General features: G+C 42.5%; 2 protein-coding genes across 2 annotated transcripts in view; both read left to right on the top strand.

Annotated features, from left to right (window-relative positions):
• Positions 1 to 4,947, top strand: part of ARSH (arylsulfatase family member H) — a 35,409-nt gene extending 30,462 nt beyond the window's left edge. The window contains exons 9-10 of the mRNA XM_017886578.1: positions 313 to 434; positions 4,078 to 4,947. Of these exons, the coding sequence (XP_017742067.1) occupies positions 313 to 434; positions 4,078 to 4,445 (490 nt within the window). The 3' untranslated portion in view covers positions 4,446 to 4,947. The remainder of the gene's footprint in view (positions 1 to 312; positions 435 to 4,077) is intronic.
• A 6,120-nt stretch (positions 4,948 to 11,067) lies between these two features.
• Positions 11,068 to 13,785, top strand: part of LOC108538470 (arylsulfatase F) — an 84,169-nt gene continuing 81,451 nt past the window's right edge. Inside the window, exon 1 of the mRNA XM_017886577.1 lies at positions 11,068 to 11,139. Within this exon, the coding sequence (XP_017742066.1) occupies positions 11,113 to 11,139 (27 nt within the window). The 5' untranslated portion in view covers positions 11,068 to 11,112. The remainder of the gene's footprint in view (positions 11,140 to 13,785) is intronic.

Here is a 13,785-nt window from a genome sequence, read left to right as displayed (position 1 = left end):
AATACAAAAATTAGCGGGGCATAGTGGCGTGTGCCTGTAATTCCAGCTACTTGGGAGGCAGAGGCTGGAGAATTTCTTGAACCCGGGAGGCAGAGTTTGCAGGGAGCAGAGATTGCACCATTGCCCTCCAGCCTGGGCGACAGAGCAAGACTCCGTTTCAAAAAAAGAAAAGGAAATTTTCCTCTTTATCTTTCACCTCCTTCTCTTCCTCCCCTTCCTTTTCCTTCTCCTCCTCCTCTTTCTTCTGCTATAAAATTCGTGACTGAACCATGCCTCTCTCATCACCTTCTTCATGCCCCCTTCTCTCCCAAGAGTGATTGACGGCCAGAACCTAATGCCCCTGCTGGAAGGAAGGGCGTCCCACTCCGACCACGAGTTCCTGTTCCACTACTGTGGGGTCTATCTGCACACGGTCAGGTGGCATCAGAAGGACTGTAAGTATGAAGGCCGTGGACACGTGGAAAGATGATAAGGGCCCTGTTCCCGTCTCCTTCGTCTCCTGGAGGAAGTTGTACCATGTGCGGATATTGCCCAGCCACGATGGTGCTTTTTCGCTGGGAAAGCCACATACACAGCACACTGCAGTAGGATTTTTATTTTATTTTATTTTATTTTATTTTGAGATAGGGTCTCACTCTGTCACCCAGGTGGAGTGCAGTGGTATAATCTCGGCTCACCACAACCTCTGCCTCCCGGGTTCAAGCGATTCTCCTGCCTCAGCCTCCTGAGTAACTGGGGCTACAGGCACCCACCACCACAACCAGTTAATTTTTGTACTTTTAGCAGAGGTGGGCTTTCACCATGTGGGCCAGGCTGATCTTGAACTCCAGACCTCAGGTGATCTGCCCACCTCGGCCTTCCAAAGTGCTGGGATGACAGGCGTGAGCCACTGCACCTGGCCTGCAGTAGGATTTTAGGGGGATGTGTTTGTGAGAGAGATTTGTGCCCAAAGGGTTTCATTTTAAATTTTAAAAATATTTATAAAATAAAGATGAGATCTTACTATGTGGCCCAGGCTGGTCTCGAATTCCTGAGCTCAAGCAATCTTCTCTCCTTGGCCTCCCACAGGCGTGACCCACCACAGCCAATCCACCCAAAGCGTTTTAGCTGAGGGAGGTGAGTGTTGACACAGACAGACCAATGCCATTGCAATATTTTCATGACTTGGATTTTCCGAGAGAAGGGGCTGTACCCTACCACACAGGTTCACGGTGGGAAGCACCAGGGCTCGGCTCGGAAGCACAGGCAGGAAGGAATGAAGAGCCCGGGCCACAGCCTTTATTATTAGGGTTTCCAAGGGAAAGGTCCGGCAGGGCAGGGTGAACAGCTCCAGACTGGGAGTTTGAGTCATTACAGGAAGTTTGGAGCAACAGGGACTGTCCCTAGCTGCCTGGTACCCGGTGCTTGGTTGATTTAGGTCAGATCAAATACCAGCTTACTGTGTGAGAGTTAGATAAAGGAGGTGGTTGCTTGCATAGGAAGGGTGTGTTCCTAAGTGAGTTGTTACTATTTGTATTAGTCCATTCTCATGCTGCTGATAAAGACATACTCCAGACTGGGTCATTTATAAAGGAAAAAGATTTCATGGACTCACAGTTCCACATGGCTGGGGAGGCCTCGCACTCATGGCAGAAGGCGCATCTTACATGTGGAAAGCAAGAGAGAACGAGAGCCAAGCGAAAAGGGAAATGCCTTATAAAACCATCAGATCTCATGAGACTTATTCCTTACCATGGGAACAGTATGGCAGAAACTGCCCCCATATTCAATGATCTCTGCCTGGCTCTGCCCTTGACCTGTGGGGATTCTTGCAATTCAAGGTGAGATGAGGGTGGGGACAGAGCCAAACCATATCACTACTTTTAGGAATCAGCTAGCCCTGGGAGGAGCAGCCTTTCCCCAAGTCTATACGGCCCCTCAAGCTGTCAAAATACTAGCCCGGCACAGTGGCTTACAGTTGTAATCTCAGCAGTTTAGGAGGCCAAGGTAGGAGGATTATTTGAGCCCAGGAGTTTGATATCAGCCTGGGCAACATTGCAAGACCCTGTCTCTACAAAGAAAAAAAAAAGAAAAGAATTAGCCAGGAATGGTGGCTTACAACCGTAGTCCAGCTACTCAGGAGGCTGAGTGGGAAGTCTGAGGCTGCAGTCGGCAGTGATCGTGCCATTGTACTCCAGCCTGGGTGACAAAGTGAGACCCTGCCTCAAAAAAAAAAAAAAAAAAAAAAAAAAAAGTCAAAACATTATAGGATACAGAAAATTAAGAAAACATGATTAATGTGTGTGTGTAAGTATGCATTAGCTTGTGTGAAAGTATACATGAGAGAGAGAACAAGAGAGAAAGAGAGGCTATGAATACCCACAACTTAGGGATGACTGAAGTAATTATTCTAGCAACGAGAAGCACATTTTCCAACGTGGCCTGCATGGTGGTTGCTTCTCTCCACCTTCCTTCCGTTCTAACATCCTAGTGATTGTTTCTGTCCCACATTCACGCTATGGGAGTCAATACAAACAAATATAAATGAACAAATAGTATTGATTGCCTTACACCTGTAAAGAAAGGTCTTCTGGAGTCATTGCATGGAATTCCAGAATTCTTACTTGGTTGGATTTAACTTTATTTGCAGGAGAAATTTTCTCTGATGGGATCAGTCACTTGTGGTGTGATGTATCTTCATTTTGATGTGGATAGTTCCACATAAAACAATTACAAAACAAAATAAGTTAAAACCTATGTTTTTAAGATTCTATATGAGTGCAGGACATGATCAATGATAAATAAAACAGCCCCGTAAACTGCATAAGCCTCCCAAATTTAACTATAGAGGATTATACAGTAGAATTTTTTTGTTATTATTTTTTCTCATCATAATTCCAGAAGTTGGGAGCATGGGGCTGACACAGTGCTCAGTACCACGGTCATTGGACCAGGATTCTTTGTTTCCACTTAGCCACCTCTGACACACTAGCTTTCATTCTTATGCGTCTCACCCCATGGTTGCAAAGTGGCTGCAGTTCCTCCAGGCATCACAGCTGCACTCCATGCAGTAAGGAGGGAAAAAACCAAAGGCAGTAAAGAATCCAGTTAGATGATTTAATCCTATTTTAGTAGGAAAGCACAGCTTCTCTGCAAGACTCCACCAGTAGACTTCGGTATAATCCTCATTGACCAGAGGCTGGGGAATGCTTATGTTTTCTATCTAAAATTGATCACTGCAGCCAGGCATGGTGGCACCCCAGCTACTAGGGAGGCTGAGGTGGGAGAATCACTTGAACCCAGGAGGCAGAGGTTGCAGTGAGCCTAGATGCTGCCACTACGCTCCAGCCTGGGCGACAGAGTGAGAGCCTACCTCAAAATAAATAAATAAGTAAATAATAAAACATAAAAAAAAATTGATCTCTGAAAATAGATTTGCTAACCATTTCATATCAGAAGAAAGAAGAAAGGGAGGGAGGGAGAGAGGAAGGAAAGGAAGGAAGGAAGGAAGGGAAAGGGGAAGGGACGGAAGGGAAGGAAGGAAAGGAGGAAAGGAGGGAGCGAGGGAGGAAGGGAAGGAAGGAGGGAAAGAAAGAAAAGAAGGAAGAAAAAAGAAATGGAGGAAAGAAGGAAGGAAGGAAAGAAGAGAGCGAGAAAGAAGGAGGGAGGAAGGGAAGAGGAGGGAGGAAAAGACAGAAGAGGGAAGGAGAAAAGGATAAAGAATGATTAATTTTGCCAAATTACTTTTGTCAATTTCAGATGTGAAAGTGGTATTTAGCCTTGGATCACTTTTAATTTTGTTTGTACCTAATCAGATTGAGGTAGAATTTTAATTTGGTATTCCCAGAATTACCCTATTCCTACCTGGGTCGTCATTGTTATCTCCAAATGTTCTCATGACAAGATTTCTAAAAATGTCTTCAAGTTTGCAGTAAAATTGTACATTGTTCTTAGAGTTGAAGACATGCTACTGTTGCTGTGTAATTTTGTGCAGAAGAGTATTATCAATCACTAGAAAAGCATTTGAGAAAACATCTTTAATGAAAAGAGTCCTAAAATCACCACCAAGATGGTATCATAATGCAACTTACTTTTTAGGTGCAACTGTGTGGAAAGCTCATTATGTGACTCCTAAATTCTACCCTGAAGGAACTGGTGCCTGCTATGGGAGTGGAATATGTTCATGTTCAGGGGATGTAACCTACCACGACCCACCACTCCTCTTTGACATCTCAAGAGACCCTTCGGAAGCCCTTCCACTGAACCCTGACAATGAACCATTATTTGACTCCGTGATCAAGAAGATGGAGGCAGCCATAAAAGAGCATCGTAGGACACTAACACCTGTCCCACAGCAGTTCTCTGTGTTCAACACAATTTGGAAACCATGGCTGCAGCCATGCTGTGGGACCTTCCCCTTCTGTGGGTGTGACAAGGAAGATGACATCCTTTCCACAGCTCCCTGAGACCATGGGGACCATGTGTTACCCACCACAAACTTACTGTTACAATGGTCACAGGAGCAGAGCTCACCTGACTGATCCATTCCATTTGGGATAAAAACTGATGGCCTCACCCACTGTTCTATCCTCAGAAATCAGTTCTTTCAAGAGCTCAGTGAAATTAAAGTGGGTCCATATATAACAGTGAACCTGGAGGGGAGCATTGGTTGTACAATTTTTTTCTAGTATATAATTGTGCTATTGGCCAAGGGAAAGAGCAGATCAAGGTGACTTCAGCAGATTCTTGTAGAGCTTTTTGTTCCTAGAATTCATGGAAGCATCAGGTCCAATGTCATAAGTTAGAAACTTTTGCTTGCAGATTCTATACCCAGGCATGCTAGCTTTCTAATAAATCATGATAAGTACTTAATTTTTTCATGAGGCAGAGGGTCACATAAAACTTGAAGTAGTACTATTATAGTCAGATTGACTTCTTGATTTTCTCTCTTTCCTTCTTTTCTCTTCCTGTCCAATACACATCTGGTTATGAGAAAAAATACTGGGCTGAAGTTCTTGACTTTGCTTCCTGGTAGCTATATCATCTCTGTGATTTGGTTTCTTCACGTGTAAAATGAGAAAACCAGTGTCTACTTCACAGAGTAGCTATGAGGATTACATGCATTAATTAATGAGAAATCACCTTGTGTAGAATAAGCAGTCAATAAATATTATTATTACAAATGTTGTTGTTGTAAGCATCATCAATTGCAGTTAATTATGATTCCTTAAACACAAAATAAGAAAAATGGTGAAGAGTCAACATTTAAGAACAAATAAAGAAACATGACTAAAACAATTATTTAATTGAAGGAAGGCATTTGGCAATACACATAGGAAGTAGTTCTAAGCAGGATAAACAAACATAAATCCAAAATTTGAAGCATCTGTGACTGCAGACTACAAAAGATAAAGAAAAGATCACAGATGGATGCAGAGCAGGTGAGCCTCAAATTGGGGCTTAGCCTGGGAGGGTTCTTGGCTTCCCTCAGGAAAGAATTCAAGAGTAAGCCAGTGGTGGAAGAAACAGCTTTACGGAGAAGGTAGCGTCACAGTTCTGTGACTGCTCCTGCAGAGAGCGGGAGCTCAGGGCACTGCTGCAGTCATATTTATACCCACTTTTAATCACATGCAGATTAATGGGCAGTTTATGCAGAAATTTCTAGGAAAAGGGTGGCAACTTCTGAGTGCTCAGGTCATTGCCATAGAAGGGGGCAGTAACTCCCATGTGTTGCCATGGCAATGGTAAACTGATATGGTACGCTGGTGGGCATGTCTTATGGAAAGTGGCTTCCATGTTTTAACTGGTCCTCAATTTGGTCCTCTGTCTGCTTCTGCTGCTTCTCACCATTCCTGGGCTCAAGCAATCTTCCTGCCTTGGCCTCCCAAAGTGCTGGGATTATAGGTGTGAGCCACCACATGTGGCCAACAATGAATGTTCTTTATTTTATTTTATTATACTTTATATTTTGAGATAGAGTCTCACTCTGTCATCCAGGCTGGAGTGCAGTGGTGCGATCTCAGCTCACAACAACCTCTGCTTCCTGGGTTCAAGTAATTCTCCTGCCTCAGCCTCCTGAGTAGCTGGAATTATAGGCACACACCACGACACCCAGCTAATTTTTGTATTTTTAGTAGAGACAGGATTTCACCATGTTGACGAGGCTGGTCTCAAACTCCTGACCTCAAGCCATCCACCTACATCAGCCTCCCAAAGTGCTGGGATTACAGGCGTGAGCCACTGAGCCAGCAACAATGAATGTTCTTAATATCACTAACCTGTGCACTTAAACATGATTTAAAATGGTACATTTTGTTACATGTTATTTTACCATAATTAATTTTTTATTTTATTTTATTTTTTGAGATAGAATCTCGCTCTGTTACCCAGGCTGGAGTGCAGTGGGAGATCTTTTCTCAAAACAAAACAAAACCCCAAAACAACCTAACAAACAAATGCAATAACAACATCTTCTGCAATTTTTTAAGTTTGAAGATTACTTATTTCACTCAGAGCTCCCCTGTATTACTTGTCTTTAATGCTGTTCTCAAATTGTGTGTGTGTGTGTGTGTGTAGAGAGAGAGAAAGAGAGAGAGAGCAGCTAGTGGGTCCCTACATCACCCAAAAATCCATCATTTTCACTTTATTCAATTCTGTAGTGGTGCGATCTTGGCTCATTGCAACCTCTGCCTCCCGGGTTCAAGTGATTCTCCTGCCTCAGCCTCCCCAGTAGCTGGGATTACAGGCGTGTGCCACTACGCCTGGGTAATTTTGGTATTTTTAGTAGAAACGGGGTTTCACCATGTTGGCCAGGCTGGTCTTGAACTCCTGATATCACATGATCTGCCTGCCTCAGCCTCCCAGAGTGCTGGGATTACAGGCGTGAGCCACAGTGCCCAGCCGATTTTGCTATTTTTTTCTTTCTTTTCTTGTCTCCTCCTCCTCCTCTTCCTCTTCCTCTTCCTCTTCTTCGTCTTCTTCGTCTTCTTCTTCTTCTTTTTGAGATGGAGTTTTGCTCTTGTTGCCCAGGCTGGAGTGCAATGGCATGATCTTGGTTCACTGCAACCTCCGCCTCCTGGGTTCCAGCGATTCTCCTGCCTCAGCCCCCCGTGTAGCTGGGATTACTGGAGCCCGCCACCAAACCCCACTAATTTTTGGTATTTTTAGTAGAGACAGGGTTTTGCTATGCTGGCCAGGCTGGTCTCGAACGCCTGACCTCAGGTGATCCACCCGCCTCGGCCTCCCAAAGTGCTGGGATTACAGTCGTGAGCCACCGCACCCGCCCCGATTCTGCTATTTCTTATCCCTTTTTACATTGTAGCCACACTGCAGACTTTGACCTGAATGAACCAATTAATTATGCCTCCACTTCACCAATGTGCCACTAGGAGGCGCTAGACAAACATTTCTCAACTACTCGGTCAATGCGTTCAAGCATGCCACAGGTGTTCTTGCTAGAGACTTGTCATTGATGTTTTCTTGAGCCATTGGAAGGAAAAGGCCATGAGGAAAAGACTCGGTTTGTTTTATGTTAATCCAGGGGATTTGAGTCAAAGTAGCCAATCTGTCCTCCACAATTCAGCATTTTTAGAGAAACAAAAAATGGTGGTGAAACATGCAGACTCTAAAACTGAATGTCTGCTTTTCAAGTTCTTTCTATTTATTGGCTAGGGAAAAATAAGTGTCACTTAACTTCTCTGTAGTGCAATGTCTCAACTTTAAAATGACTACAATAGCAAACTCTTCATAGAGTTGTTGCAAAGATTAAATAGATAAACATGCTAAAACACTTACAAGAGGCTGGAACAGCACTTTAAGATGATAGTAATTTTATTTTATTACAAGAAACACTGAGGTTGAATTTTCTTAACCCAGAACTTACATTAGGAAGAAGTGGTCATTAAAATATATCATGCATTATTACTTATGTGGTCACCATTCTGTTCAGTAGATCACTAAGCTTATTGCTCCTGGGAGGGGATAAATTTATCAACTTGCCTGATGTAATCATTCCACATTGTGAACATATATCAAAGCATTCCATGGTACACCACACACACACACACACACACACACACACACACACACATACATATATATACATATTATTTGTCAATTAAAAATTAAAATGCTGACAAAATAAAAGGTGTTAAATGAATGCATAAGAAACATGAGGTAGGTGAAGTAGGAGTCTTACTCAAACCATCTGCCCTGATCTGTCCATCATCCCATGCTGGGACATGAAAAGCCACATATTTAGAGGACTGGGGGAATTGAGAGAGAGTGAAGGACAGACAGAGTCTTCATCAGGGACGTTCCCCCATGGAAAGCCTCCTACCATGAACCTTAAAGACATGAGTTCTGGAAGGTGTCTGAGAAGGGATTTTCTGGGATTTGTGGTTTTGCCAGAGAGCTCGCAACACGGTGATGGGAGCAAACCCTTCCTTCATTATTATATTTTCCAAAACTCGTGGCAATATTTTGGAGAATTGTTAAGGTGGTAGGAGGGAGATGTAAGAAACAGCCCCAGAGTGCCTTTGTGTTTGCTGCCCTGCGTGTTTGCCAGAAAGAACATATTCCTCAGGTACTACTCTCATGCTGCTCATAAAGACATACCTAAGACTGGGTAATTGATAAAGGAAAGAGGTTTAATGGACTCACAGTTCCACATCACTGGGGAGGCCTCACAGTCATGGTGGAAGGCAAAAGGCATGTCTCACATGGTGGCAGGCAAGAGAGAAAAAAGAGCCAAGTGAAAGGGGAAACCTCTTATAAAACCATCAGATCTCATGAGGCTTACTCACTACCATGAGATCAGTATGAGGGGAACCACCCCCACGATTCAATTATTTTTCACTGGGTTCCTCTTGCAACACGTGCCAATTATGGGAGCTACAACTGAAGATGAGCTTTGGGTGGGGACACAGCCAAACCGTATCACCTCAGGTATGAAGAGACTGAAGAAATGAATGTGCCATTTTTCGTCTTTACAGAGTGTTTCAAATTTGCAAATGCTCAAAATGTTATCCCTCAAAGACCTTTGAGGAAAAGTTGGTTGATTGACTCCCGCAAAATGGAATGTAATCCAAGAAAGGTGAGAGTAGCCAAGCACAGTGGCTCACACCTGTAACCACAGCATTTTGGGAGGCTGAGGTGGGAGGATCGCTTGGGTTTAGGAGTTCAAGACCAACCTGGACAACATAGTGCAATCTCATCTCTACTAAAAATTTGTTTTAAATTGCTGAGTGCAGTGGCGCATGCCTGTAGTCCCAGCTACTCAGAAAGCTGAGGTGGGAGGATCACTTGAGCCCAGGAGACTGAAGCTGCAGTGAGCTGTGATTACACTAATGCATTCCAGCCTGGGTGACAGAGCAAAACCCTGTCTCAAAATACTCCTACTACTACTACTACTACTACTAATAATAATAATAAAAAGAAGAGAGTACACAGGAAGCAGTGCTGAATAAATAAATGTATAAAACAAAGTCTGAATGTGTTAGTGCATAGTTGTGAAAATAATCTGGAATTAACATTTCACATGGGAGGTAATTGAAAGAGCAGAGCAGAAAGAGAGAATGAGCATATGTTCATGTTTTTGTTTCATCTGGCAAGAAGACATAGGTAATGACTACCTTTATATTTGATAGAAAATATAAGCTTAAATATGTGTGCTGACAGTTGAAGGGTGGTTACCACCAGAAAACTAGAAAAGATTTGTACAAGTTTCAGAACCTTAATGGGAAATGTGTGAATTGAAGAAAACCTGATTCATGCAATCGGAGGTGGGTGGGAAAGAATTCCACTGAAGAAGTAGAAAGTCTGATATATGTAAAAAAGGGAAAATAATATGAAACAAAACTGCAGGACTCAATCCAAATATAACAGTGGTCATAATAAACATGAATGGATTAAAATTCCTTTTTAAAAAGACAGGCTTTCTGAATGGGAAAATAAACATAAAATCCAGACATAGAGTAGTGCAGGAGGCAGCTTAATTAAAAACAAACAAAATGTTGAAAATAAATGGATGCATTTGATATTTTCTGTTCCACTATCCAATCTAAGTAATGGTCAATTGTTTTATAGATTGCTCTTCAGTTTTTGTTTGTTTGTTTGTTTTGAGACAGAGTCTCCCTCTGTCCCCCAGGCTGGAGTGCAGTGGCCTGATCTTGGCTCACTGCAACCTCTGCCTCCCAGATTCAAGCAATTCTTGTGCCTCAGCCTCCGCAATAGCTGGTAGTAGAGGTACCCCCCATTGCACCTGGCTAATTTTTGTATTTTTATGAGAGAAAGGGTTTAACCTTGTTGGCCAGACTGGTCTCAAACTCCTGACGTCAGGTGATCCCCCCACCTCGGCCTCCCAAAGTGCTGAGATTACAGGCATGAGCCACTGTGCCCTGACTTCAGTTTGGTTTTGTCCGGTGTTTTCTCATGATTAGACTGAGGTTATGCATTTTTGGCAAAAACAAAAAAAAAAAAAATCGTCAGAATTGATGTAAGTTTTCAGTGTGTCATGTTACGGAGTGTCTTTATGTCCTGTCCTGGTGATGCTAAATTTCATCACCTGGAGTAAGTGGTGTCTGTTGGAGATCTCCACTGTAAAATTATTATTTTTTTCTGATAATAAAAAATAATATTTTTTATTTTTTGTAAAATAGGAAAGGTTAAGCAAGAGTTTGGCACCATTTTAAGTCTAATAAGAAACATTTACTATCTAGTTCTCTGAAGCCTGCTGCCTGTGGGCTACATGTGCATAATAAAAACGTTGGTCTCCACAACGCCTTATTCTCACCCAGGCATTACCTTTCTATTGATTACAGGTCTTTAATCAGAAATCCTTGGAATCCACCTATGACCTGGAAGCCCCCCCCTTTGAATGGAATCCCACCTTTCTGGACTAAGCCAATGTACATCTGACATGTATTGATTGATGTCTCCTTTCCCCATAAATTGTATAAATCCAAGCTGTCACCCAACCACCTTGGGCACTTGTTCTCAGGACCTCCTCGGGGCTGTGTTGTGAGCCGTTGGTTAAATGAATAACTCTTCAAATATTTTACAGAGTTTGACTCTTTTCGTGGACAGTAATTGGTGCCCTACACGTGGGGCCTCAGAAAAGACTCAGAATCCTTGATGCAGTTGCCTGAACCCGGAGCTAAGGTACCAGCGGGGCTATTGGAAGCTCTCTCTGGCTTTAGGTTTCTCCTCCAGTGGAACCGGTGAGTCCTCTGGAGCTCTGGACCTTCCATTAGGTTGATTGTCCTTGATTCATTCTGAGCTGTTTTTCTTTCTTCTTCCTCTTTTTTTTTCTCCTAGGAAGTTGTCATATAGGATCCTAATTTAGGTTTGGTGGTGCATTATAAAGGGTCTTCTCCACTGCCTTTTTCCCCTCAAATTAATCTTGATTGGCCTGCGTGTGCATTTGCGTGAGGAACTGAACTGCCACTTTCATAGATAAATGAGAGGCTGAGCTCCTCAGCTTGTAAGAGAAAGGGGGTTTTGCTTCTCCTAACCAAAAAACACCCCTGGGTGGTAGGGGTTGAGTGGGAGTGTCTGGGGGATTGACTCCTGCCATGATGTGCAGTGACCCTACAGGGAACTACACAACAGAATTAATTCTAAGAGGCTCATCCAGGAGACAGGTGTAGGAGCTCATCACTTGCTATGTTGAGCCCTCTCGGAGGTCTAGACCTCTGGAGAGAGAAACGGAGACAGGTAAAAGGGTAGAATGACTCAGCGGTGACACACAGTGTCGTCCCTCCCGCAGCCAGCACACTTCAATCCACCCTACTAAAACCTAGGTCACAGATGAGTTCCTCGTTTTGTAAAAAAGCGGGAGACATAGCTTGTAAGAATGAGGAAAGGCAGAGAGAATGACCCCCATTTGGGCACCCCTTTTGGTTTTATGGTTCCTCTACTTGCAAGTATTTTGTAAGTGGGAAAAGCTTGAGGGCATGCCAGGTGAAACAAAAGCTTCCTTGTTACATATTATGTCTGTGCTTGTTCACACTTTAAACCGCTGCACACATTACATTAGAGAAAATTCCAGCCCAAAGTTCAACCTGCAACCATTCAGTTCCTAAGTCCTCTATTTTGCTATTTTCTTTTCTGCCTACTTTAAATCTTCTGTTTACTTTTTTTCTTTTCTTTCTTTCTCTTTCTTTTTTTTTTTTGAGACAGAGTCTTGCTCTGTCACCCAGGCTGGAGTGCAATGGTGCGATCTACTGCAGCCTCTCCCTTCCAGGTTCAAGCAATTCTCCTGCCTCAGCCTCCCAAGTAACTGGGATTACAGATGTGCACCACCACGTCTACCTAATTTTTGTATTTTTAGTGGAGACAGGCTCTCACCATGTTGACCAGGCTGGTCTCGAACTCCTGACCTCAAGTGATCCACCTGCCTCGGCTTCCCAAAGTGGTGGGATTAGAGGCGTGAACCACCACTCCTGGTCTTTCTGTTACTTTTCCATTGCTGTTGAGATAGAAGTCACTTTTGGGATCCAACCTTTTTGTTTGTGTAAACTGGTGAGTTTGTGTTGATATCTCTTGGCTAGAGTTCTGAAGCAAAAGCTATAGGATCTTTGTATGAGTGTGTATGTGTGTTTGATTTCTTTATGTACGTGCAAATATGTGTACATACTTTTTTTAATGTGCTTTAGCCATGAAGTGTCACACTGGCTTCAAGTTAAAGAGTATTCATAAATTAAATACTAAGCCAAAACGCTTTTCAAGTTCACGTGACTTACATAAATATTTAATAAATAAGCTGGCTTTAAAATTATTGGTACAATAGTATTAGAAATATTTTAAAAATTGTCAGCATACATGTTTGTTTCCATTTACTGATCAAGCAGTTTCATATTTACCTTCGACAGATATTATAAGGTGTCAAAATTTGGCATATGGCTTATAAAACTATAAACCCAGCAACACAGCATGAAACAGAATAATCTCTGTTTGTGTACTTTTTGATAAATAAGACGTTTAATGTGATTAGTGTAATACAAATAGCTAAATCCCAAGTTATCAGTAAAATATCTATATATCTGACTTTAAAATTTTTGCTTAGGTAAACACAAAATTCATAGACTATGAAAATGGTTAACAGGGAAATAACTTTAAACGATGACTATCACAGTTTTCACAGATGATCTAGGTAAAACATTTTACAAAATTAATTAGGTGAATGTAATGAAACAAATGCTTGTAAATAAACATAATTTAGATTCTAAAGTTAAATAATAGATATTCATTAAATATCTGGGTCATTTTCAATGTTAAAAATTATAGAAAAACTTTTCTAAAAAATATGTTCTTATTCAAATCTAAGTTATTTTCATTCTAATTCCATGTTTATTTATTTATATTTTTTGAGATGGAGCCTCGCTCTGTCTCCCAGGCTGGAGTCCAGTGGTGCAACCTCAGCTCACCACATCCTCCGTCTCCCAGGTTCAAGTGATTCTCCTGCCTCAGCCTCCCAAGTAGCTGGGATTACAGGTGTCCACCACCACGCCTGGCTAATTTTTGTATTTTTAGTAGAGATAGGAGTCTCGCCATGTTGGCCAGGCTGGTTTCGAACTCCTAATCTCAGGTGATCCACCCATCTAAGCCTCCCAAAGTGCTGGGATAACAGGTGTGAGCCACTGCACCCAGCCAGATTCCAGGTTTATTTAAGGGTTATTTATGAAATACAGTAAAAGGAACCAAGAAATAAGGGATGTAAAGAAAGTAGGCCGGGTGCAGTGGGTCACATCTGTAATCCCAGCACTTTGGGAGGCTGAGGCAGGCGGATCATGAGGTCAGGAGTTT

The sequence above is a fragment of the Rhinopithecus bieti genome, unplaced genomic scaffold (assembly GCF_001698545.2).
Source record: "Rhinopithecus bieti isolate Rb0 unplaced genomic scaffold, ASM169854v2 scaffold_15803, whole genome shotgun sequence".
In the NCBI taxonomy this organism is placed as follows: Eukaryota; Metazoa; Chordata; class Mammalia; order Primates; family Cercopithecidae; genus Rhinopithecus; species Rhinopithecus bieti.
This window is presented reverse-complemented; position numbering and strand designations above follow the sequence as displayed.